General features: G+C 49.5%; 1 protein-coding gene across 1 annotated transcript; it reads right to left on the bottom strand.

The window, feature by feature from the left end:
• Positions 1 to 13,108: 13,108 nt before the first annotated feature.
• On the bottom strand, positions 13,109 to 24,755 carry SERPINE1 (serpin family E member 1). The gene is made up of 9 exons (XM_005549284.5): positions 24,615 to 24,755; positions 23,247 to 23,518; positions 21,337 to 21,570; positions 19,608 to 19,802; positions 17,795 to 17,993; positions 15,790 to 15,890; positions 15,585 to 15,671; positions 14,333 to 14,416; positions 13,109 to 14,006 (listed from the first exon to the last, which is right to left on the bottom strand). Exons 2-9 carry the CDS (start codon positions 23,515 to 23,517, stop codon positions 13,969 to 13,971), a joined length of 1,209 nt encoding a protein of 402 aa, XP_005549341.1. The 5' UTR covers position 23,518; positions 24,615 to 24,755; the 3' UTR covers positions 13,109 to 13,968.
• Between the last annotated feature and the right edge of the window lie 220 nt (positions 24,756 to 24,975).

The following is a 24,975-nucleotide window of genomic DNA, read 5'->3' as shown; positions in this document are numbered from 1 at the left end:
GGCCGAAGCCCCGCCCCGTCCCGCCCAGGTTCTGACTCCCGACACGCCACACACTGCGCAGGCGCCGACGCCGCGGGGAGCGCGGGCGGGGCTGGAGGCGGAGAAGCGGAAACCATGGCAACCAGGTCCTTGACTGCAGCTTCTAGGAGCCCGGTCGTCATGGTAACGCGGCTGTCCTGTGGGCTGGTTGGAGGATGGGGGAGGAGGACAATGAGATCCTCGCGCTTTGAAGCCTTGTGGGGCAAAAAGGCGGGAAAAGGGGTGAGAGGTGAATGGGACGATCATTGGAGTTCGAGGCAGCAGGCAGGACCCCTGGAAGGGGCGTGAGCTGTGAAGAGGGAGCAGGGTGGGAATTGAGTGTAGGGGAGGAGGAAGGACCTGAAAAACAGGAGACAAACGGTCATGAAAAAAGTATAGAACTCAAGCTAAATATCTATTGAGAGCGTGATAGATACACCCCTCTATTTTTTTTCTTTTTAGAGACAGGGTCTGGTCGCGTCACCCAGGCTGGAGTGCAGTGGTGAGATCGTGATTCTCTGCGGCCTTGAACTCCTGGCCTCAAGCGAGCCTCCCGCCTCAGCCTCCTGAGTAGCTGGGACTACAGACGCACACCATCATGCCCAGCTAATTTTTAAATTTTTTTTTTGTAGAGACAGGGGTCTTACTATGTTGCCCAAGCTGGTCTCGAACTCCTGGGTTCAAGAGACCCTCCCGCCTTGGTTTCTCAAAGTGCTGGGATTACAGGTGTGAGCCACCGCGCCTGACTTCTGATCTTAAAGTAAGAGAAATGTGTAGAAAATGAATAAAAGAGAAAAGGAGAGGCTGCTATAAAAGGCATGTAAGGAGAAGGAGGAGGAAAGTGAATTGAGGCAAAAGGGGAAGAAATAAAGAGCGTCTTAAAAGGTTAACTTGGGTCAAAACTCAAAAAGGGACAGATGTAACCCAAATCTCAGTGTGAAGATGAGGTGGATGTACATTGTAATATGGGCTTTTAAACTGAATGTGTGTGTGTGTCTACGTGTTACTGGAAAAAGGGGTCCTGATCCAGACCCCAAGAGAGGATTCTTGTATCTCATGCAGAAGAAATTCAAAGCAAGCCGCAGAGTGCTATGAGAAGAGAGAGTTTATTGAAAGCTGTCCCCTTACGGAGTAGGGCGTCCTCAGAAAGCAAACAGAGGAACACACTGTCTTAATTTTTCCTTTTCTTTCTTTTTTCTTTTTTTGAGACAGGGTCTTACTCTGTTGCCCAGTCTGGAGTGTAGTAGCATGATTATAGTTCACTACAGCTTCCACCTCCTGGGCTCCAGCGATCCTCCCACCTCAGTCTCCCAAGTAGCTGGGACTACAGGCGTGCCCCCCCAACACCCAGCTAATTTTTGTATGTTTTGTAGAGACAGGGTTTTGTCATGCTACCCAAGCTGGTCTGGAACTCCTGGGCTCAGGCTATCCAACCTCCTCGGCTTCCCAAAGTGTTGGAATTACGGGCATGAGCCACCGCCCCTGACCTTTAAGTTTTTCTTTTTTTTGAAACAGAGTCTTGCTCTGTCGCCCAGGCTGGAGTGCAGTGGCGCGATCTCAGCTCACTGCAAGCTCCGCCTCCCGGGTTTAGCCATTCTCCTGCCTCAGCCTCCTGAGTAGCTGGGACTACAGGTGCCCGCCACCACACCTGGCTAATTTCTTTGTATTTTTAGTAGAGACGGGGTTTCACCCTGTTAGCCAGGATGGTCTCAGTCTCCTGACCTCGTGATCCGCCCACCTCGGCCTCCCAAAGTACTGGGATTATAGGCGTGAGCCACCGCGGCCCGCCAAGTTTTTCTTATATAGGGGTCTTGTTTTTGTACAGACTAAACTAAGCTGAGTCAATGTGCAGATGGGCCAATGGCATGACAAAATTTATTATTCTGTTGATTTAACTATCCTTGACATTCTAGTAGGTAAGTACATCAAAGCAAAACTATAATTATCTTTCTTCCTTTTTTTTTTTTTTTTGAGACAGAGTCTTGATCTGTCGCGCAGGCTGGAGTGCAGTGGTGTGATCTCAGCTCGCTGCAACCTCCACCTCCTGGGTTCAAGCCATTCTTGTGTCTCAGCCTCCCTAGTAGCTGGATTACAGTTACATCCTTCCATTTCAGCCTCCCAAGTAGCTGTGACTGCAGGCATGAACCAGTGCATCCAGTTAATTACAAAAATATTTTGTTGTAGAGATGGGGTCTCACTACTGGGATTATAGGCATGTGCTACCATGTCCAGCTAATTTTTGTATTTTTAGTAGAGAGGGGGTTTTGCTATGTTGGCCAGGCTGGTCTCGAACTCCTGGCCTCAAGCAATCCTCCTGCCTTAGCCTCCACCCCCAGCCAGAACTATAATTATCTTAAAAGCATATATTGTTATGGGTATTGGGACATCTGGATTTTCTGTAGTTGGAGGAGTCTGTCCTTGCAGGTATCTTTAAACTGTTTACCCAACTGTAAACAGGTATGGGTTGTGACTGACAAGGAATGTGCCTTGTTAGTTTCAAGATGGAGCTGAACTTAAAATGGTTTTAGACTGGCTCTCTGAGGCCCCTGCTTCCCTAGCACAAGTGATAAAGCAAAGAGGTCTGGATAGAAGGATAAGGGAAAATCTTAAATTTTGTCATGCAGAAAAGTTAATGATAGATCATTGTTGGCAACTAACGTGCTGTTATTTTTTAGTAGCATCTGATGCAGTTGTTGGTAAGGCCTCACTTCCTGTCTCCACTTTATTTATTTATTTATTTATTTTATGTATTTATTTTTTTGAGATGGAGTCTCGCTCTGTTGCCCAGGCTGGAGTGCAGTGGCGCAATCTTGGCTCACTGCAACCTCCACCTCCTGGGTTCAAGTGATTCTTCTGACTCAGCCTCCTGACTCAGTCTTCTGTCTTAAAAAAAAAAAAAAAAAAAGAGGACAACAGTACCTATCTTGCAAGGTGGTTCTGGTTCTGAGGATTGGAGGTAATTATAGAAAGTATCTGTAAACACTTCATAATGGTACCTATCATTTCCTCTTCCCAGCCTCTTCTTTTTTTTTTTTTTTTTTTTTTGTTGTTGGTGTTGTTGAGACAGAGTCTCGTTCTTGTTGCCAAGGCTGGAGTGCAGTGGCACAGTCTCGGCTCACTGCAGCCTCCACCTCCCCGGATCAAGCAATTCTCCTTCCTCAGCCTCCCAAGTAGCTGGGACTACAGATACCTGCTACCACACCCCGCTAAGTTTTATATTTTTAGTAGAGATGGGGGTTTCATCATGTTGGCCACGCTGGTCTCAAACTCCTGACCTCGAGTGATCCGCCTGCCTTGGCCTCCCAAAAGTTCTGGGATTACAGGTGTGAGCCACCGTGCCCGGCCCCAACTTCTTTCTTCTTTTACTTTTTCTTCTTCCTTTTGCTTTTGTTTCCTTTTCTCCTCTCTCTCCACCTTAGCTGCCAGGCTTGGTGGCTCATGCCTGTAATCCCAGCACTTTGGGAGGCTGAGGTGGGCGGATCACCTGAGGTCAGGAGTTGGAGACTAGCCTGGCCAACATGGTGAAACCCCGTCTCTACTAAATACAAAAATTAACCACGCATGGTGGTGGGCACCTGTAATCCCAGCTACCCAGGAGGCTGAGGCAGGAGAATCGCGGGAACCCAGGAGGCAGAGGCTGCAGTGAGCAGAGATCGCACCACTGCACTCCAGCCTGGGCTACAGAGCAAGACTATGCCTCAAAAAAAAAAAAAAAAAAAAAAAAAAAAAAAAAAATCTGGGCACAGTGACTCACGCCTGTAATCCCAGCACTTTGGGAAGCTGAGGCGGGCGGATCACCTGAGGTCAGGAGTTCGAGACCAGCCTCAACATGGAGAAAACCCGTCTCTACTAAAAATACAAAATTAGCCGGGCATGGTGGTACCTGCCAGTAATCCCAGCTACTCAGGAGGCTGAGGCAGGAGAATTGCTTGAACCTGGGAGGTAGAGGTTGCGATGAGCCGAGATTGCGTCACTGCACTCCAGCCTGGGCAGCAAGAGCAGAAAACTCCATCTCAAAAAGAAAGAAAGAAAGAAAGAAAAAGAAATAAAGCAGAGGGCCAGGCAGCAGCTTGCAGAAGTTTGGAAGCTCTAGAGATATCAACTCCTACACTTCTTGGAAAGCCGACACTCTTTAAAATTCCTTGCCTCAATGTGATATGCGTAACTGCAGGAAAGATAGGCTTCGTGAGAGAATTGTTAGAAATGTGGGTTTTGCAGCCAGGCACAGTGGCTCACGCCTATAATCCTAGCACTTCAGGAGGCTGAGGTGGGAGGACTGCAGGAGCCCAAGAGTTCAAGACCAGCTTGGGCAACCTGGCAAAACCCTGTCTCTACAAAAGTTACAAAAATTACTTGGGCATGGTGGCACACATCTGTGGTCCCAGGAGGTTGAGGTGGGAGGATCGCTTAAGTCTGGCAGGTGGAGGTTGCAGTGAGCCGATATCTCACCACTGCACTCCAACCTGGATGACAGAGAAAGAACCTGTCTCAAAAAATTAAATAAGTTACAAATGAAAAAGAAATATGGGTTTTGCTTGTAGGGAGTCATAGAATTCAAGTGGTTGAAACTAAAGTCTTGCCCTGTCTCCCAGGCTGGAGTGCAGTGGTGCGATCTTGGCTCACTGCAACCTCTGCCTCCCAGGTTCAAGTGATTCTCCTGCCTCAGCCTCCTGAGTAGCTAGGACGATAGGCGTGCATCACCACACCTGGCTAATTTTATCGTATTTTTAGTAGAGACAGGGTTTCACCATATTGGCCAGGCTGGTCTCGAACTCCTGACCTCAAGTGATCCACCTGCTTCAGCCTCCCAAAGTGCTGGGATTACAGGCATGAGCCACCACACCCAACTGGGATTTCTTCTTTGTTAGCGAATGATGAATGTGGAGGATCTATGAGTTAGTGGATCCGATACAGCTTGTGCATGGAGCTGAATTGAGATTTGATGCAGTTGGCAGTTGAGAGTCATTATGGCTGTGTGAACTAGTGAATAACTTGGTGAAAACAGTGTTAAGAAAGTTAATCTTGGCCAGGCACATGGTGGCTCATGCTCGTAAGCCCAGCACTTTGGGACGCTAAGGTGGCAGGATTGCTTGAGCTCGGGATTTGAGACCAGCCTGAGCAACACAGACCCTGTTTCTAGAAAAAAATAAACAAAATTAACCAGGCATGGTGGCACGTGCCTGTGGTCCCAGCTACTTAGGAGTCTGAGGTGGGAGGATCGCTTGCGCCCAGGAGGTAGAGGCTGCAGTGAGTCATGATTTTTCCACTGCACTCCAGCCTGGGTGACAGAGCAGGACCTTGTCTCAGAATAAAAAAAAAAAAAATCTTATAGTCATATGTAGGAGAATTTGAAAGGACAACTGGAGAGCTGAAAGATTGTCTGAGAGTTTTGGGAATCCTGGCTCCAGGATGAAATGGGAGGGACAAATTAGAGAGATCCCTCAAAGGAGCTGGTGATCTGAAGTTGATCATCATCTAAGTAGAGAGGAAAGGAGAAAAATCCTGGAGGGTTAGTGGTGCCACTTGTATAAACGGAAACATGGAAGAGGTGAATTCTTATTCTTATTCTTCTCCTTCTTCTTCTGTTTTTGAGATGGAGTCTCGCTTTGTGGCCCAGGCTGGAGTGCAATGGCGAGATCTCAGCCCGCTGCAACTCTGCCTCCTGGGTACAAGCAGTTCTCCTGCCTCTGCCTCTCCAGTAGCTGGGATTACAGGCGCACGCCACCACACCTGGCTAATTTTTGTATTTTTAGTAGAGGTGGGGTTTCACCATGTTGGCCAGGCTGGTTTTGAACTTCTGACCTCAAGTGATCTACCCACCTCGGCCTCCCAAAGTGCTGGGATTACGGGGCTGAGCCACCGCACCTGGTTGAAAAGGTGAGATTTATCTTCATCATTAGGAATGGTGTTTGTACTGTCATTCTATAAACCACACTGACACCTCCCCATGCCTTTACTCATGTGGTTGTAGAGGTGGTTCCTGTGGTGGTTGAGAGGGTAGCCAGATGGCTTCTGAAGCCTCTCATATTTGTGAGTCTATGATCCATGTTCCTCCCCACCATTTTTTTTCCCATTTTTTTAAGAGTCAAGGTCTCGCTCTGTTCCCCAGGCTGGAGTGCAGTGCTGTGATCATGATCACTGCAGCCTCAAACTCATGGGCTCAAGTGATCCTCCTGCCCCAGCCTTCCAAGTAGCTGAGACTGTAGGCACGCACCACCATACCTAGCTATTTTTAAATATTTGTTTGTAGGGCTGGGTGCGGTGGCTCACATCTATAATCCCAGCATTTTGGGAGGCTGAGGTGGGTGGATCACTTGAGGTCAGGAGTTCAAGACCAGCCTGGCCAACATGGTGAAACCCTGTCTCTACTAAAAATACAAAAATTAGCTGGGTGTGGTGGTGCACACCTGTAATCCCAGCTATTTGGGAGGCTGAGGCAGGAGAATTGCTTGAACCCGGGAGGCAGAGGTTGCAGTGATCTGAGATCTCGACACTGCACTCCAGCCTGGGCAATAGAGTGAGACTCTGTCTAAAAAAAAAAGTGTTTGTAGACACCAGGTCTCGCTATGTTTCCGAGGCTGGTCTCAAACTCCTGGGCTCAAGTGATCCTCCTGCCTTGGCCTCCCAAAGTGCTGGGATTACAGGCGTAATCCCATACACCACACCCGGCTGGAACACTCTCTGTGGTTGATGTTTGTCATTCTTTCAGCACTCAGGTTCTAACCCTGCTTCTTGGAGTGTGGGAATCCCCTGTCTTACGAATCTAGGGAGGAGATAGACCAACCTCCCAGAGTAGCATTTGCAATTTCCAGATATTCACTTTCGCAGCATTGTTTCTGGGCATAGCATGGGCATGTCAGCTGGACTCTGCCCATCTGTGCACCTCCCAGACTTTGCTCCAGGAGAGACTGGGGTGGGCATTAGGAGATGGAGGGTAGTTAAGACCCTGGCAGAAGGACAGAGGATCAAGTTCCTAGGGTGGCAGTAGAGTGGCGCTAATGGCAGTGTCTTGTGTCCACAGGACAGGTAGGGGCACAGGTATGATGTGGAGCATTGTTCCTAGTGCGATAGTGTGAGACCTCCCTCCAGTTTGGTTCTCTGGCTGCCCTGGCGATTTCTGATTTGCCCAATTTCCTTCCTTTCTTTTCTTTTCTTTTCCTTTCCTTTCTTTTCTTTTCTTTTCTTTTCTTCCTTCCTTCCCTTCTCCTCCTTCTCCTTTTTTTTTTTTTGGAGCCCAGGCTGGAGTGCAATGGCATGATCTTGGCTCACTGCAGCCTCCGCCTCCAGAGTTCAAGCAATTCTCCTGCCTCAGCCTCCCGAGTAGCTGGGTTTACAGGTGCCCGCCACCATGCCGGGCTAATTTTTGTATTTTTAGTAAAGATGGGGTTTCACCATGTTGGCCAGGCCGGTCTCAAACTCCAGACCTCAGGTGATCCACCTGCTCGGCCTCCCAAAGTGCTGGGATTACAGGTGTGAGCCACTGCACCCAGCCAGTTTCCATTTTTAAAAAATAAAATGAAATAAAGTAAGTATTCCATTGTCATCTCAAACTTCACTTGCCAAAAACGTGCTGCCACTTCCTTCCCCTGAAATTATCCCCTCTTGGTTTCCCACTGTGGTTGATGTCACTGCCTTTTTCTAGCCTTGTGAGCTGTAAGCCTGGGACATGAGACGGGTGACACGAAATTGTGGCTTATTCAAGGGCCCTAGGGAAGACTTGCTGGACTAGATTAGGAGAGGGCCTAGAGAGGAATGGCTGGGTTATCAGAGGAGGGACGAGGGGACAGGCTGAAACCAGCTGGAGATCTGAGACTTCATTCTCAAGTGTCCCTTGCATCTGCGTTGCTATACGTTTTCCTTCGGGATTTTGTTCATGCTGTTTTCTGGAATGCCCTGCCATTCCCTCCCTATAGACGCAAACCCATCTGATTTATCCTTTATGGTTTCAAATAGCCCCTCCTCTAATGAGTCTACATTCTAGTCCAGACTATAGTGATCATTTATACTGTGTTCCTTTCAATTATTTTTGCAGTGACTTGCATAGCTTTTCTTCCGTTTCTTTTCAAGACAGGGTCTCGCTCTGTTGCCCCGGCTGGAATGTAGTAATGCAATCACAGCTTACTGCAGCCTCGACTTCCCAGGGCTCAAGTGATCCTCTGGCCTCAGCCTCCGGAGTAACTGGGATCACAGGCATGCACCACCATGCCTGGCTAAGTTTTTTGATTTTTAGTTGAGACAATGTTTCGCCATGTTGTCCAGGCTGATCTCAAACTCCTGGCCTCAAGTGGTCCTCCCACCTTGGCCTCTCAAAATGTTGGGATTACAGGCATGAGCCAGTGCACCTGGCCAGCATAGCTTTTTTGCCCAGCTTTTTGATGTCCTTTGTCCTTAGATATCTGCTATTAAGAAGAATAGCTGGCCGGGCGCGGTGGCTCACGCCTGTAATCCCAGCACTTTGGGAGGCTGAGGTGGGTGGATCACAAGGTGAGGAGATAGACTTATCTGGCTAACATGGTGAAACCCCGTCTTTACTAAACATACAAAAAAAAAAAAAAAAAAAATTAGCCGGGTGTCATGGCGGGCGCCTGTAGTCCCAGCTACTTGGGAGGCTGAGGCAGGAGAATGGCCTGAACCCGGGAGGCAAAGCTTGCAGTGAGCCGAGATGTCGCCACTGCACTCCAGCCTGGGCGACAGAGCAAGACTCCGTCTCAAAAAAAAAAAAAGAAGAAGAAGAATAGCTGGCACTTTCTTTTTAGTGCTTCCCAGTACCGGTCTAAAGGTCAGCTTTTAAATAAATACTCATTAATTTGAATGGAGTTCCAACTTGGCAAGATTTTGGTGGAAGCCACAGCTGCTTTGCGTCAGGGAAGAGCTTTCCACTGGAGCAAAAGCGACCTCTGGTGGCGAGTGGATCAAAGACCCCGTTCAGCAAGCGAGTGTTCGGGCTGGCCAGGCGGCTGGTGGCAATGCAGAAGCTGCTGCTGCACATGAGGGCAGCACTTTTCTTTTCTTTTCTTTCTTTCTTTTTCTTTTTTTTCTTTTTTCTTTTTTTTTTTTTGAGCCAGGGTCTTGCTCTGTCACCCCAGACTGGAGTGTAGTGGCATGATCTTGGCTCACTGCAACCTCGACCTCCCTGGCTCAGACGATCCTCCCATCTCAGCCTCCAGAGTAGCTGGGACTACTGGCTCCCACCACCACGCCAGGCTCATTTTTGTATTTTTTTGTGGAGACAAGGTTTCGCCTGTTGCCCAGGCTGGTCTCGAACTCCTGGACTCAAGTGATTCACTTGCCTTGGGCTTCCAAAGTGCTGGAATTACAGGCATGAGCCACCACACAGCCAGCACCTTTATACTCGACCACATCTGAGCCCTTCTTTTCTCTCTTTCTTTCTTTCTTTCTCTTCTGTCCTCAGGCGATCCACCTACCTTGGCCTCCTAAAGTGCTGGGATTAACCTGAGCCACCGTGCCTGGCCACTTGCTACTATTATTTCAACAAACCTTACTTGAGAAACCACCTAAAAAAATGATTTCAAAAACAGATGGTGTCTCCTTGACAAATTTCCTTTGATAGAATATTTTTACCATCAAGGGATTTACAACATTCATACTCTTTGCCCACACAGGAGCAGATAAATAATTCCACTGTTTAAGGTTTACAAGAAATCTACAATAACGGAGGCTGGAGGGAGATCTTGTTAATTTCTCATCCCTAAAGAATAGCAGGCCAGGCACGGTGGCCCAGCACTTTGTAATCACAGCTCTTTGGGAGGCCGAGACAGGTGGATTGCTTGAGCCTAGGAATTTGAGAGCAGCCCAGGCAACACAGTGAGACACCATCTCTACAAAAAATGCAAAGATTAGCAGGGCTTGGCGGTGCACACCTGTGGTCCCAGCTACTCGGGAGGCTGAGGTGCAAGGATGGCTTGGGCCCAGCAGATGGAGGCAGTAATAAGCTGAGATTGTGCCACTGTGCTTTTGCCTCAGCAACAAAGCAAGACCCTGTCTTAAAAGAAAAAAAAAAAAATAGAGAAGGGAAGACAAACTTAGAACAGGCAAGGAACAGGGCCAGGCAAAGTCAAACAGGGCTGGGCAGGTCTCGTGCTGTGAGTCTACATCATTTTTATCCTCACAATAGCTGACAGTCTGTTACATGGGGTATTTCCTGGAACAAGCCTCCTCTGTGGTGAGGGGGCTTTTTGAAGAACTCTTTTTCCTCTAGAGCCATCTCAGCATGGGCGGGCAGTGTTTGAACTGTATACTGCAGAGTTGGGGCTAATTTGTTCTGCTTTTTGAAGCATTTTGTGCAAAAAGAGGCTGTTTAGCTTTCCAAGCAAATCTGTTACAGACGGGTAACTTTTCAGCCACTAGCCTAGGGCCTGGAATTAGTCATATTTACAGGGTATAAGGAGGTTGAAAGATATACCTGGGCCAAGCTGGGCATGGTGGCTCACACCTGTAATCCCAGCAATTTGGGAGGCCGAGGCAGGAGGATTGTTTGAGCCCAGAAGTTCAAAACATGGTGAAACCCCGTCTCTACAAAAAAAAAAAAAAAAAAAAAAAAAAAAAAAAAAAAAAAGTTTAAAAAGCAATAGAAATGAGCTGGGTGTTCAGAGGGCCACATCTCTGAATCCTATCTTCAGGGTTCTGGAGTTAGACAGTATACAAGTTTGGCAGATGGTTATTGGTCTTTTTTCAGTTTAAAAAATTATTTTTGAATATTTGAACAGAAACTAATGGAGGGAAGTGTACCTCTGCCAAGAGCCTTCAAGATGCTACAGGAAGATAATAAAAGACTTTTCAGGAAGCCATTTTCAGGAAGATGCTAGAGTATATATAACAAGAGAGCCTTGTTTTCAAGAAACCTGATACCTTGATGGGTTTGGGGAGGGTAAGACACACACAGGCAAAGCTAAAGAACACTGGACAATCCAAGCACTGTTACAGACCAGGGAGAAGAAAACTCAGTGTCAAGTTGAGAGTGATGATGTTTTCATCCCCTTCCTTCCCTCCCTCCCTCCCTCCCTCCCTCCCCCCCTCCCCTCCCTCCCTCCCTCCCTCCCTTCTCTCTCTTTCTTTCTTTTCTTTCTTTCTTTCTTTCTTTCTTTCTTTCTTTCTTTCTTTCTTTCTTTCTTTCTCTTTCTTTCTTTCCTTCTTTCCTTCCTTCCTTCCTTCCTTCCTTCCTTCCTTTCTTTTCCTTCCTTCCTTCCTTCCTTTCTTTCTTTTTCTTTCTTTCTTTCTTCTCTCTCTTTCTCTTTATCTTTCTCTTTCTTTCTTTTCTTAGAGAAAGGGTCTCACTTTGTTGTCCAGGCTGGTCTGAAACTCCTGGCCTCAAGCAATCCTCCTGCCCCAGCCTCCCAAAGTCCTGGGATTACAGGTGTGGGCCACTGCTCCGGGCCTGATAGTAATGATATTGGCTGGATCCATGGGAAGTGCTAGGTGGAGGAACTGGAACTTGAGCTGGGTTTGAAGAATGGGGAGTGGGAAGCATTTGGTGCTGGAAGGAAGTGGCATGAACAGAGTTGGGAACCCACAGGGACGGTGACTTATGAGCAGGCCCATCTGGATAAGTGGAAAGTTTATGGCAGGGGAGCATTTTTTTTCCTTTTTGAAGATGATTCCCAGGGGCAGAGAATCAACGTATCCTTGGGGCTTGTGGTAGAGCTGAGGTGACCATTTCATGGACACCCCCATGTTGGGTCAACCTGGATGTAGGAAGTTCCCTTCCACCCATAAGCTCTATGGACCAACAGGATTTTGATTTCTGGGTTTGTTGTTGTTGTTATTGTTTGTTTTTTGAGAGGGAGTCTTGCTCTGTCACCCAGCCTGGAGTTCAGTGGTGCAATCTCAGCTCACTGCAACCTCTGCCTCCTGGCTTCAAGTGATTCTCTTGCCTCAGCCTCCTGAGTAGCTGGGATTACAGGCACATGCCACCATGCCCAGCTAATTTTTGTATTTTTAGTAGAGACGGGGTTTCACCATGTTGTTCAGGTTGGTCTCAAACTCCTGACCTCAGGTGATCCACCCACCTCGGCTTCCCAAAGTGCTGGGATTACAGGCGTGAACCACAGCACCTGGCCTAGGCTTCTGATTTCTTGTATGGTGTGAAATGGAGAAGGTGAGGGCAGTGACTGTCCCGAAATATTTTTTATATTTATTTATTTTATTATTTTTTGAAACATTTTTACATGTTTATATATCAAAAGTGAAAAAGCATACAATTCAACACAATTCAATAGCATCTGACACCGCCCCTGTGGATCCTGTATGTGGCTGACATCACTGTCCAGTGCAAAATCAAAAAAGAAAGAAAGAAAGAAAAACCCCAAAGAAAGAGGATTTTTCATTGGAGAACATGGTGGGCTGATTAGGCTTCTATTAGATTACATTCATTTCACATCTAAGTGCAATTCTCCCGTAAATTGGTCTTTAAAATATATACATATATATTTAAAGATATTAGAAATATATATTTAAATATATTTAAAATATATATATTTAAAGACACAGGGCTCTTGGTATGTTGCCCAGGCTGGTCTTGAACTCCTGGGCTCAAGTGATCCTCCCGCCTTGGCCTCCCAAAGTGCATTACATCCGTCTTTGTGCCCTACCCTCTGGCTGGTAGGTTTTCAGAAATATTATCTAAGGTAGTTGAATCCGAGCTGCCTGTCTCTCTCACCAACCCCCCCTCACGTGTCCACTGCTCACACACAGCAGCCGGAAATGACACATTGAAGTGAGTCACCGATGCGGCTGTGAGTCACCCTGTAATTGGGGAAAGTTCTGTCCTGGTAGGTCATGCAGCCCCTTGCATTTCTGCTCCTAAATCTACTGAACACATTGGAAACCACTCTGTCCTCGTCTGAGTCTCTCTCCCCCACTCCGTCCTTTTGGTCCCCTGAAGGAGGCTGAAATTGAATGGTCAATTTCCATCAAGGGGAGAAAGACGAGGACAAGAGGGGCGCGAGGGGCTCGGGTGGCCACAAGGTGGCAGTGTGGGCTCCATCACGCTGGATGTCCCGAGGGGTGTGTGCCAGTCAAGTGGCCGGACTTCCTGAGATACGGTGACACAGACCAGAAAGAAACACTAGGAGCAAGTTTACATAATATTATTTTCCTTAATAGTTCTCTTTCTCTCTAACAAGCACACAAGGGCAAGGATATGATAAATATTCAGGTACACCCCTCCCCACCAAGAGACTGGGGGTGAGGAGCTGGGCACACATCTGACCTTTCTTCCTCTATTCCTATAAAAATAAAAGGAAGCAGAAATCTGCTTCAATGAGTAAACAAGTCACCTACACTCCAAAATAACCCATGCACACTGTTTCTGGGGAGGGAGACAGCCAGGCCAGGAGGGTTGGGCCACGTGATGGGGGACATTCACTCTGCCATGTGCAGCACCCCTGTACTGGGGAGGGGTGGCCAGTGCCAGAATGGACTCTGAGATGAAAGGGTGCTTCTTCCATTGGCCTTTGGCCTGTCACCAGCCTCCTCCACAGTGGCAGACAGTACAAGAGTTATGGCAATGTGACTGAAACAGAAATAGTTTCTACTAGGCACACAAAAGCTCCTGTAAGCCCCATAGTTCCGTCCTGCAAAAGGCCTCAGTGGGAACCAGGTCTGCAGACCCGAGTGGGCAGAGAGAGAGGCGGAAGCAGGTGCCCCAGATGGTCCCACAGTCGTCACTGTCTGGTTTGGAGACCTTAAAGGAGTTGTGCTTCAAACTTCTCTCCCGGGGTTCCAGGTGGAGACTAGGGATTTTGACCTAAATGTCCTCCAAGGAGAGGCCGAGGTCTTGGAGACAGATCTGGGTTACCATCTTTTAACAAAAGGCAAATGTCTTCTCTTCCTCCAGAAAGAGTCATTAACACTAAAATTCTTTTCTTCGGAGTTTCTTCTTTCCCGATGCATCTCCAGTTTTGTCCCAGATGAAGGCGTCTTTCCCCAGGGTCAAGGTTCCATCACTTGGCCCATGAAAAGGACTGTTCCTGAGGATGGAAGAACCGTGGGAGTTGAGAAGCGGAAGGAGTGGGACAGCTCATCGGGCTGGATGTGGGTGGAAGGACTGAGATCTGGGCAGATGAGTGAGCTGTCTGGAGTCTCAGCTGCCTGAGTGACAGAGCAGGGATGGTGGCCCGGCACTCTCTGTGGGTGATAAAAGGTGGCCTCCTCTTGGGACAGGAAGCAGGGTAGGGTTATGGATTCTCTGCCCAGAGCCCTCTCAGGGGTAGAGAGATGTCTGCATCTGTCGGGACTAGTTCCTAAGAGAAAGGATGGGTGGGAGGATGTGGAACATGATGGGTTCCAGGCTCACCTGTGGGGTTGTGCCGGACCACAAAGAGGAAGGGTCTGTCCATGATGATCTCCTCAGGCGCCATCCGGGCTGAGACTATGACAGCTGCAAGAGAAGGGACAATGCCTTAGAACAGAGGGATGCTGGCACTGGCACCCCCCACCATTTTTCTTAAGAGACAGGGTCTCCCTCTGTTGCCCAGGCTGGAGTGCAGTGGTGCCTTCGTGGCTCACGGCAGCCTCGAACTCCTGGGCTCAAGTGATCCTCCCACCTCAGTCTCCCAAGTAGCTGGGGCTATAGGTGCATGCCACCATGCCTGGCTAATTTTTTTTCTAATTTTTATAGAGACAGGGTCTCCTTATGCTGCCCAGGCTGGTCTCAAATGCCTGGGCTTAAGTGATCCTCCTGCCTCAGCCTCCCAAAGTGCTGGGATTACAGGTGTGAGCCTCTGAGCCCAGCTGGAAGTTGTTTTCCTGAATATGAACCTTAAAAGTTTAGGGACATCCTCTGAGACCTGGTTTCCTCCAGGAGCTTGGTAGCAATGGATCAGCTCTTCCCTTACACACATTTATCTAAATCCTTTAAGGGCTTATTGATAAGCTCTTTCTTTTCTTTTCTCTCTCTCTCTCTCTCTCTCTCTCTCTCTCTCTCTCTCTCTCTCTCTCTCTCTCTGTCTCTCTCTTACTTCAGAGTTGCGTTCTATTGCCCAGTCTGGGGTGCAGCAGTGTGATATCGGCTCACTGCAACCTCTGCCTCCTGGATTCAAGTGATTCTCCTGCCTCTGCCTCCCGAGTAGCTGGGACCACAGGCACACGCCACCAGGCCTGGCTAATTTTTGTATTTTTCGTAGAGACAGGGTTTTGCCATGTTGGCCAGGCTGGTCTCGAATTCCTGACCTCAAGTGATCCACCCGCCTTGGTTCCCCAAAGCGCTGGGATTACAGGTGTGAGCCACCACGCCCAGCCTGATAAGCACATTTCTTAAGTTTACTTCCCACTGTGGGAACAACTTGGGTTTTCCTTTAGGAGGCCTTTTCACAGTCAGGGAACTTAGGAGCCATCAGGTGAGGAAACAGGGTTCCATGGTCCCAAGCCTGTTTTCCAGGCTGAGAAACAGGTGGGGAACGGGTGATGGCTGAGCACAGACCGAGCCGCTCTGTGCAGAGAGATCTGTGTGGAGAGGGATGCGGGGTCCTTCCTGGGTCTGGGGACCAGTTATCCTGAAGGGTGATGGAGGTGACAGGCCCATGGAGCCTCACCTGAGCCAGACTCACCTGTGGATGAGGAGGCCACCGTGCCACTCTCGTTCACCTCGATCTTCACTTTCTGAAGCGCTTGCGCAACGTGGAGAGGCTCTTGGTCTGAAACAGATGTGGACACAGGATTAGATCAGCTGCCACTCTCAAGGAGAGGTTCCTTTTTCCTCTTAGGGGCCCGCACTCCACTGGGGTAAGAAAAAGCAAAGGAAGGTCCTCTTACTTGAAAGACTCGTGAAGTCCGCCTGAAATTGTCTGAACATGTCGGTCATTCCCAGGTTCTCTAGGGGCTTCCTGAGGTCAACTTCAGTCTCCAGGGAGAACCTGCGGATAGCAGTAAGAGGCTGCTCAAGCTGGGGTCCCCTTTGGCTGGCAGCCTGCACCTTTCCCCGTCCCCTACCAGGTGTCCCCCAAATCAAGTGGCCAGAATAGGAATGGAGGTGAAGGTTGGAGAGGGAGGCCTGGTCCTCTCCCTTCTTTCCTTCCCTTCCCTCCCTCCCTCCCTTCCTCTTCCTCTTCCTCTTCCTTTCTTTTCCTTTCCTTTCCTTTCCTTTCCTTTCCTTTCCTTTTTTTCTTTTCTTTTTCTTTTTTTTTTTTTTGAGACGGAGTCTCATTCTGTCACCCAGGCTGGAGTGCAGTGGCGCGATCTCGGCTCACTGCAAGCTCCGCTGCCTCCCGGGTTCACGCCATTCTCCTGCCTCAGCCTCCTGAGAAGCTGGGACTACAGGAGCCCGCCACCATGCCTGGCTAATTTTTTTTTGTATTTTTAGTAGAGACAGGGTTTCACCATGTTCACCAGGATAGTCTCGATCTCCTGACCTCGTGATCCACCCGCCTAGGCCTCCCAAAGTGCTGGGATTACAGGCGTGAGCCACAGGGCCCGGCCTTCTTTTCTTTTCTTTTCTTTCTTTTTTTTTTTTTTTTTTTTTTTGAAACAGAGTCTTGCTCTGTCCCCCAGGCTGGTGTGCAGTGGTGTGATCTCAGCTCATTGCAGCCTCCGCCTCCCGGGTTCAAGCAATTCTCGTGTCTCAGCCTCCCGAGTAGCTGGGCTCATAGGCGCTTGCCACCATGGCCGGCTAATTTTTGTATTTTTAGTAGAGACAAGATTTCACCATGTTGGCCAGTCTGGTCTTGAACTCCTGGCCTCAAGTGATCCACCCGTCTTGGCCTCCCCAAATGCTGAGATTACAGGTATGAGCCACAGCGCCCAGCCGGCCTCGTTCTTTTTCTAAAGCTGTTTACAAAGTCCTCCTTATTGCTGGAAATCCTAATATTCATGAACATTCTTCTGCAATCTCCCCGCCCCCTCCCACCTATGACTAATTACTTTCCTCAAATAAGACAGTAGTTTCAGCATAATTTTATTCAGCCTGGCTGGGGCGGGGGAAGCTAAGGGCAAATTCTCCTGCAAGGATGTTGGAACAAAAATCTGTTCTGCAGATTGTGTTTCTGAGAGCTAACGCTGAAGAGGACCCAAGCAGGGGGCCTTTGAGCACTCTCTGCTTCTCACTAGGGCACGACTAATTACCTCGATTTTTATGAGCCGAGGGGTGGGTGGGGAAAGAGGAAGAGAGAGGATGCAAGTGAGAGAGCATGCACCAGCTAACCAACTACATTCTCGTCTTTCCCCAAGCCTGGCATTGTAGCATCTGGAAATTTGGGATGAGCGTGGTGGGAGGCTTCCCTATAATTCTGGAGTTCCCCAGCCCCAGCCTTCTTCTGCAGAAGGATTTCGAAAAATCTCTTTGCTTCCTTCTGCAGAAGGATTTCGAAAAATCTGCTTTCTTGGAACCCCAGCTAGAAGCTGCGCTTTGAGCTGCTCTGTCTTTGGAAGTGATTTCTTTTGTCTGGATGTTGACTTGAAAGGGTGGGGGATAGGAGTGCTGGTGGGGCCACCTTAAGTAGATGTGGACTGATTGGGCCCCTACCTCCCTCATTTCTCTGGCTCTCCTTTTGGGGGCTTTTGCTGAGTATTCTGGGGGGATAGTCAATGTGGAGGTGTGGTCGGGAAGAGCTGTCCCCTGCCCTCCAGCAGAAACAGGGGGAGGGATGATTGCAAGACTCCTAATCAAACCCAGGCTACAGTTTCCCATCAGCCTCCCACACATGCATGTCCCTGCCCTGCAAACGTCACAGATCGGGGAAATTCAACCTGGGGGGCAGCGACTTTGGGGAGCCTGGAGAGAGGGGTGGGTGGGTGGGTGGGAGAGATAGCGGTTGTGACTTACTTGGGCAGAACCAGGAGGCGGGGCAGCCTGGTCATGTTGCCTTTCCAGTGGCTGATGAGCTGGGCACTCAGAATGTTGGTGAGGGCAGAGAGAGGCACCTGCTTTTCATAAGGGGCAGCAATGAACATGCTGAGGGTGTTTCCGTGGTAGGGCAGTTCCAGGATGTCGTAGTAATGGCCATCGGGCGTGGTGAACTCGGCTGTGAAGACACCAAGATGGCTCGTTGGAAAGGGCTCCAGCTCTCGCTGACAGCAACCCAGCACTGGATTTTCACCTAGTTCTCCTGGCTTCTCCGCTTTTTCTGGAAGCCAGGCTCTCTCTCCCTCTTGGCTTTTGGAGATCCCCTGTTCACTGCTCCCCTATTCAGTATTTTAATTTCTATTTCCCTTCTCTTCTGCCAATTCAGTATCTTCTAGTTTCTTTCTCTCTCTCTCTCTCTCTCTCCGTCTCTCTCTCTGTGTGTCTGTAAGAAACAGGGTCTCACTCTGTCACACAGACTGGAGTGTGGTGCAGTGGTGCAATCATAGCTCACTGCAGCCTCCGAATCCTGGTTCAAATGTTTCTCCCACCTCAGCTTCTGTTTTTTGTTTGTTTGTTTGTTTGTTTGTTTTGAGGAGTCTCACTCTGTCACCCAGGCTGGAGTGCAATGGCGCAATCTCAGCTCACTGCAACCTCCCCCTCCCCGGTTCAATCGATTCTCCCACCTCAGCCTCCCGAGTAGCTGGGATTACAGGCACCTGCCATCATGCCCAGCTAATTTTTGTATTTTTGTAGAGATGGGGTTTCACCATGTTGGCCAGGCTGGTCTTGAACTCCTGACCTCAGGTCATCCACCCGCCTGGACCTCCCAAAGTGCTGGGAATGCAGGCGTGAGACAACACGCCTGGCCTCACCTCAGCTTCTTGAGTAGATTACAGATACATGTCACCAAGCCTGGCTAATTAAAAAAAATTTTTTTTGTAGAGGCAGGGTCTTGCTATGTTGCCCAGGCTGGTCTTCAACTTCTGGCCTCAAGCAATCCCCCTTCTTAGCCTCCCAAAGTGCTGGGATTATAGGCGTGAGCCACCGCGCCAGGCCTTCTCTGTCTCTTTTGGCCTTCTTTCACTTCCATTTTCCTCACACCCAACCACCAATTCATCCCAGTCCTCATCCTTTTTTTATTTTATTTAATTTTTTTGAGACGGAGTTTCACTCTTTCGCCCAGGCTAGGGTGAAGTGGCTCAATTTTGTTCGGCTCACTGCAACTCCCACCTCCCAAGCTCAAGTGATTCTCCTGCCTCAGCCTCCCGAGTAGCTGGGATTACAGGCACGTGCCACCACGCCTGGCTAATTTTTGCATTTTTAGTAGAGATGGGGTTTCACCGTGTTGGCCAGGTTGGTCTCAAACTCCTGACCTCAGGTGATCCACCCACTTTGGCCTCCCAAAGTGCTGGGATTACAGGCGTGAGCCACCGCACCTGGAGTCCTCATCCCCTTAACCTCAACTCCCCCAGCAGGATTTCTCATCCCCAGGTAGTCACACCAGCAATACATGAAGAGGAGACCCTGGAGTCAGGTGGACAAATGTGGCCCTGAGGGAATTTCTGGATTTCAGCTTCATTCTTCATGGGGTAAACCTCCTGTCTTCTGTTCCCATTATCCTGATGTCTCCTGCTTGGAGAATCTTTGTCAAAGCTGGAGTATATTCTAGGGTCTCTCCTCCCTTAAAGGGGAGCATTCCCTGTCGGAGGGCGACAATTTGGGCATTCCTTGGGATACCCCAGGAATGAGATGCAGTTGCTGTGGGCTGTGGGGAAGGGGCTCTTGGACTTACTATAGTTGAACTTGTTGGTCTGAGCCATCATGGGCACAGAGACAGTGCTGCCATCTGATTTGTGGAAGAGGCGGCGGTGGGTGCTGGAGTCGGGGAAGGGAGTCTTCCAGTGGCCGTTGAAGTAGAGGGCGTTCACCAGCACCAGCCGTGTCAGCTGGTCCACGGCTCCTTTCCCAAGCAAGTCACTGATCATCCCTGTGGGAAAACCAACGATCAGGAAGATCAGGAAGTTAGACAGCTTTTGTTGTTGTTGTTGTTTTGAGATGGAGTCTCGCTCTGTCACCAGGCTGGAGTGCAGTGGCGCGATCTTGGCTCACCGCAACCTCCGTCTCCTGGGTTCAAGTGATTCTCCTGCCTCAGCCTACTGAATAACTGGGATTACGTGCACCCGCCACCATGCCTGGCTAATTTTTGTATTTTTAGTAGAGATGGGGTTTCATCATGTTGGTCAGGCTGGTCTCAAACTCCTGACCTCATGATCCACCTGCCTCGGCCTCCCAAAGTGCTGGGATTATAGGTGTGAGCCACCATGCCCGGCTGAAGTTAGACAAATTTTTTTTTTTTTTTTTTTTGAGACAGAGTCTTGCACTCTCACCCAGGCTGGAATGCAATGGCGCGATCTCAGCTCAATGCAAGCTCCGCCTCCCGGGTTCATGCCATTCCCCTGCCTCAGCCTCCCGAGTAGCTGCAACTACAGGCGCCCACCACCACACCCAGCTAATTTTTTGTATTTTTTAGTAGAGATGGGGTTTCACCGTGTTAGTCAGGATGGTCTCAATCTCATGACCTTATGATTCGCCCACCTCAGCCACCCAAAGTGCTGGGATTACAGGCGTGAGCCACTGCGCCCGGCCTAGACAAAATTTTCAAGCCTTTTAGATGTTTCCCAGAGTTCACAGTCCTCAACTGGATGTATGTCAAAGGGCTGCAGTCAGGGGTTTAAATGAACCCATCTAGTTCCTTTTTTTTTTTTTTTGGAGACAAAGTCTTGCTCTGTCACCCAGGCTGGAGTGCAGTGGCATGATCTCAGCTCACTGCAGCCTCCGCCTCCCGGGTTCAAATGATTCTTGAGCCTCATCCTCCTGAGCAGCTGGGATTATAGGCAGGCGCCAACACACCTGGCTAATTCTTTGTATTTTTGATAGAGACAGGGTTTCATTATGTTGGCCAGGCTGGTCTTGAACTTCTGTGCTCAGGCAATCTGCCCGCCCCGGCCTCCCAAAATGCTAGGATTAGAGGTGTGAGCCACCGTGCCCAGCCTAAGATTTGGTTCTTAAAGCATCCAGCCCTCTGTCCATAGAGAATAGAATGCTGAAAAGGAGCGTTGTTTAGGATATGTGGATTTGGTTTTTGTTTGTTTTTTTAGAGATGAGGTCTTGTTCTGTGGCCCAGGCTGGAGTGCAGTGTTGCAAACATAGCTCAATGCAGCCTTGAACTCCTGGACTCAAGTGATCCTCCCACCTCAGCCTCCCAAGTGGCTGGGACTACAGGTGTGCACCACCATGCCCGGCTGGTTTTTAAATTTTTTGTAGAGATGGGGTCTTGTTATGTTGGCCAGGCTAGTCTCAAACTCCAGACCTCAAGCCATCCTCTCACCTAGACCTCCCAAAGTGTTGGGCTGGGATTACAGGTGTGAACTACTCCACCCAACTGGGATATATGGATTTGTTTCCAAATTCCCTTTCTCTTGAGGCCCCGGGGAACGGGCTTCCTTTCCCTGCCTGCTCACCTTTTGTGTGTGTCTTCACCCAGTCGTTGATGATGAATCTGGCTCTCTCTGCCTCTGAAAAGTCCACCTGCTTGACCGTACTCCGGAACAGCCTGAAGAAGTGGGGCATGAAGCCCTGGACCAGCTTCAGATCCCGCTGGACAAAGATCGCGTCTGTGGTGCTGATCTCATCCTTGTTCCACGGCCCCAAGAGCTCCTTGTACAGATGCCGGAGGGCGGGAGCCATGCCCTTGTCTGTGCAGGGGCAGAGAGGAGAAGACATGTCAGGCTCGTGCTGAATCGAGGGTTCCCAGCCGAGCCCACTTCCCCCACAAGAGGCTCCACCCTGATGAATGGGGGCTACCGTGCTTTCCCAGGGCTCTCTGGAGGGAGATTTCATTCCAGGACAAAATCTCTTTTCTGTATCTCTTCCTTTCTTCAAACGTCTCAGATCCCAACCCTCTCTTTGGGCTAGAATATTTTTCTCTGTTCTTAAGTTATGAACCCTAAATATTTTCTTCCTGTTTTTTTTTTTGAGATAGAGTTTTGCTCTTGTCTCCCAGGCTGGAGTGCAATGACGTGATCTCAGCTCACTGCAACCTCCACCTCCTGGATGAACCCTAAATATTTTCTTTCTTCCTTTTTTTTTTTTTTTTTTTTTTTTCCAGACAGGGCCTCCCTTTGTTGTCCAGGCTGAAGTGCAGTGGTGCAATCATAGCTCACTGCAGCCTCCAGTTCCTGGGCTCAAGCCATCCTCCCACCTCAGCCTCCTAAGTAGCTGGGACTACAGGTATGTGCCACCACATCTGGCTAATTTTTAAATTTTTTGTAGAGGCAGGGGTCTCGCTGTTGCTCAGTCTGGTCTCAAACTTCTGGCCTCAAGTGATCCTCCTGCCTCAACCTTCCAAAATGCTGAGATTACAGTCATAAGCCACCTTGCCTGACCTTAGTTTTTTTCTTTTCTTAATTTTTTTTTTTTTTTTTGAGACAGAGTCTCACTCTGTCGCCCAGGCTGGAGTGCAGTGGTGCGATATCAGCTCACTGCAACCTCCACCTCCCGAGTTCAAGCGATTCTTGTGCCTCAACTTCCTGAGTAACTGGTATTACAGGTGTACACCATCACATCGGACTAATTTTTATACTTTTAGTAGATACGTGGTTTCACCGTATTGCCCAGGCTGGCCTCGAACTCCTAGCCTCAAGTGATCCTCCTACCTCAATCTCCCAAAGTGCTGAGATTACAGATACGAGGCACTATGACTGGCCTTAGATTTTTTTTCTTATAGTGATGACTGTGCTAAGCATTTCACAAGTGTAATTCCATGAATTCTTTTTTTTTTTTTTTCAAGACAGAGTCTCGCTCTGTTGCCCAGGCTGGAGTGCAGTGGCACGGTCTCGGCTCACTGCAAGCTCCACCTCCCAAGTTCACACCATTCTCCTGCCTCAGCCTGCTGAGTAGCTGGGACTACAGGCGCTTGCCACCATGCCTGGCTAATTTTTTTGTATTTTTAGTAGACACGGGGTTTTACCATGTTAGCCAGGATGATCTCAATCTCCTGACCTCCTGATCCGCCCGCCTCAGCCTCTCAAAATGCTGAGATTACAGGCGTGAGCCACCGTGCCCGGCCCATGAATTCTTTAGGACAGCCCTCTGTGGTTGGTATTTTTATGATCCTCATTTTATAGATGGGCAAACTGAGGCTTAATGAGGTTAAGATCATGCGGTGGTGAATAAGCGGTAAATCCACTGGCCAGACACCCTTGGCAATTCAAGGGTCCAGTGACTTGGGGTGTAGTGGGAAGAAGATGGGGTGGCCCCTGCAGCACAGCTGTATGGGGCTTGGCTCGGCTAAGCCAGAGCCAGCCTTTCCTTGGCTTCTGGTTGGTCTATTTTGCATGCCTCCCACCTCCCCCAGTGTCCCGTGGCTCACCATCAATCTTGAATCCCATGGCCGCTTGGATCTGCTGCCGGGTTTCTCCTCCCGTTGTCAGCTGGAGCATGGCCAACACCGAGGCCACCCCATAGGGTGAGAAAACCACGTTGCGGTCTTTGGAGGCCTGCGCCACCTGCTGAAACACCCTAACCCCGAAGTCTGAGGCCAGGTGGGCCACGTAGGATGGGGGATGGTGCACGGTGGACCCTTCACCAAAGACGAAGGCCAGGCCCAGGACTAGGCAGGCGAGGGCTGGAGACATCTGCATCCTAGAGCAATGGAAAGAGGGCTGGTGAAGAAATCTTTCTGGAAGACAGGCGGGAGGGGAGGGGAGCTGGCCAGCTGTGGGCCCTGCTCTTCTTGTTTCCTGCAAGCAGGTGGTGGGTGAACACTAGGGCAAGGTGCAGGAACAGACCATGACACATTCAGATTCTTAGCCCGTCCCACTCCATCTCACTCAGACTGACTTATCCCCGGGCAGTGGCAGGGAGTCTTTGGCCATCTTGCCCTACGGGAATCTTGGAATCCAGTCCATCTGCCTTCCCTCTGTGTCCCGCTGCCTTTGCAGCACAGGGGGGATTTAGCCCAGGCTCAATTATCAATTATCACATCTTTGATTTGCATGAGCCTTTACATTTGCTTTCTTTTCCTTCCTTCCTTCCTTCCTTCCTTCTCTCTCTCTTTCTTTCCTTCCTCTTTCTCTTTCTCTCTCTTTCTCTCTTTCTTCCTTCCTTCCTTCCTTTCATTCATTTTTTGAGACAGAGTCTTGCTCCGTCATCCAGGCTGGGTGCAATGGCTCAATCTTGGCTCACTGCAGCCTCTGCCTCCCTGGCTCAAGCAATCCTCCCACCTCAGCCTCCCAATTAGCTGGGAATACAGGCACACCAGCACGCCCAGCTAATTTTTGTATTTTTTTTTTGGGAGAACAGGGTTTTGCCATGTTGCCCAGGCTGGTCTCAAACTCCTGGGCTCAAGTTATCTGCCTGCCTCAGCCTCACAAAGTCCTGGGATTACAGGCATGAGCCACAGTGCCTGGCCTTAATTCTCTTATAATGCTTTCCCAGTGATTGTTTCATTCAAGTTAGCAGGTACGAGGTGGGAAATGGGTAAGTGTCTTGATGCAGAGAGACCGAGAGAGTCAAGGTTCTTGTTTCTGGGTGATGGGGTTGTTGATGGGGCCTGACCATCCTCCCTGCTCTCCTGCAGTCACCCCAGGATAGGGTCGACTCAAGGCTGCAGGTCTGAGAAAAAGAAAATAGAGGAATAGTGGGGGATGATGGAGGGAGGGGACTCTGGGGAGGCAAGTTCTCTGCCTTACTTCTAAGCCCGAAGTAAGAGGTTGGAGGGAGTTTGCTTTTCTCCTACCTGAAGTTCTCAGAGGTGCTTTGCGATTGGCGGTTCGACCTGCCCTGGCGGCGGCTGCTGAGCTGCAGGAATTCAGTTGCTGGAGGGGGGCGTGTGGCTCTTCTTGACAGCGCTCTTGGCCCTGCAGCCAGACACAGCTGTGCTCCTCCGTGGGCCGCTGCCTCCTTTTATACCAGATGTGGGCAGGAAATAGATGAACTCATACTCCAGCCCCACCCACTCGCTGGCTCTGGGAGTCCGTCTGAACAGCCAGCGGGGCCCCCTTCCCTCGACACCTCCCTCTCCGGGACTTGCTGAGGCATGTGTGTGTGTGTGTGTGTGCGTGCTGCTCTGTGTGTGTACGTGTGTAAGAGGGTTCAGG

This window comes from Macaca fascicularis, chromosome 3, assembly GCF_037993035.2.
Source record: "Macaca fascicularis isolate 582-1 chromosome 3, T2T-MFA8v1.1".
In the NCBI taxonomy this organism is placed as follows: Eukaryota; Metazoa; Chordata; class Mammalia; order Primates; family Cercopithecidae; genus Macaca; species Macaca fascicularis.
Note: the sequence above shows the minus strand (reverse complement) of the source record. Positions and strands in the feature narration are given on the sequence as shown.

What these genes read in the sequence shown, in the direction of transcription:
- SERPINE1 (XM_005549284.5), bottom strand. Translation starts at nt 23,517, where the DNA reads ATGCAGATGTCTCCAGCCCTCGCCTGCCTAGTCCTGGGCCTGGCCTTC. An exon ending in GGTGAAGACACACACAAAAG is followed by an intron (nt 19,803 to 21,336) that starts GTGAGCAGGCAG and finishes GTTTTCCCACAG; the next exon opens with GGATGATCAGTGACTTGCTT. An exon ending in GACCAACAAGTTCAACTATA is followed by an intron (nt 17,994 to 19,607) that starts GTAAGTCCAAGA and finishes GTGTCTTCACAG; the next exon opens with CCGAGTTCACCACGCCCGAT.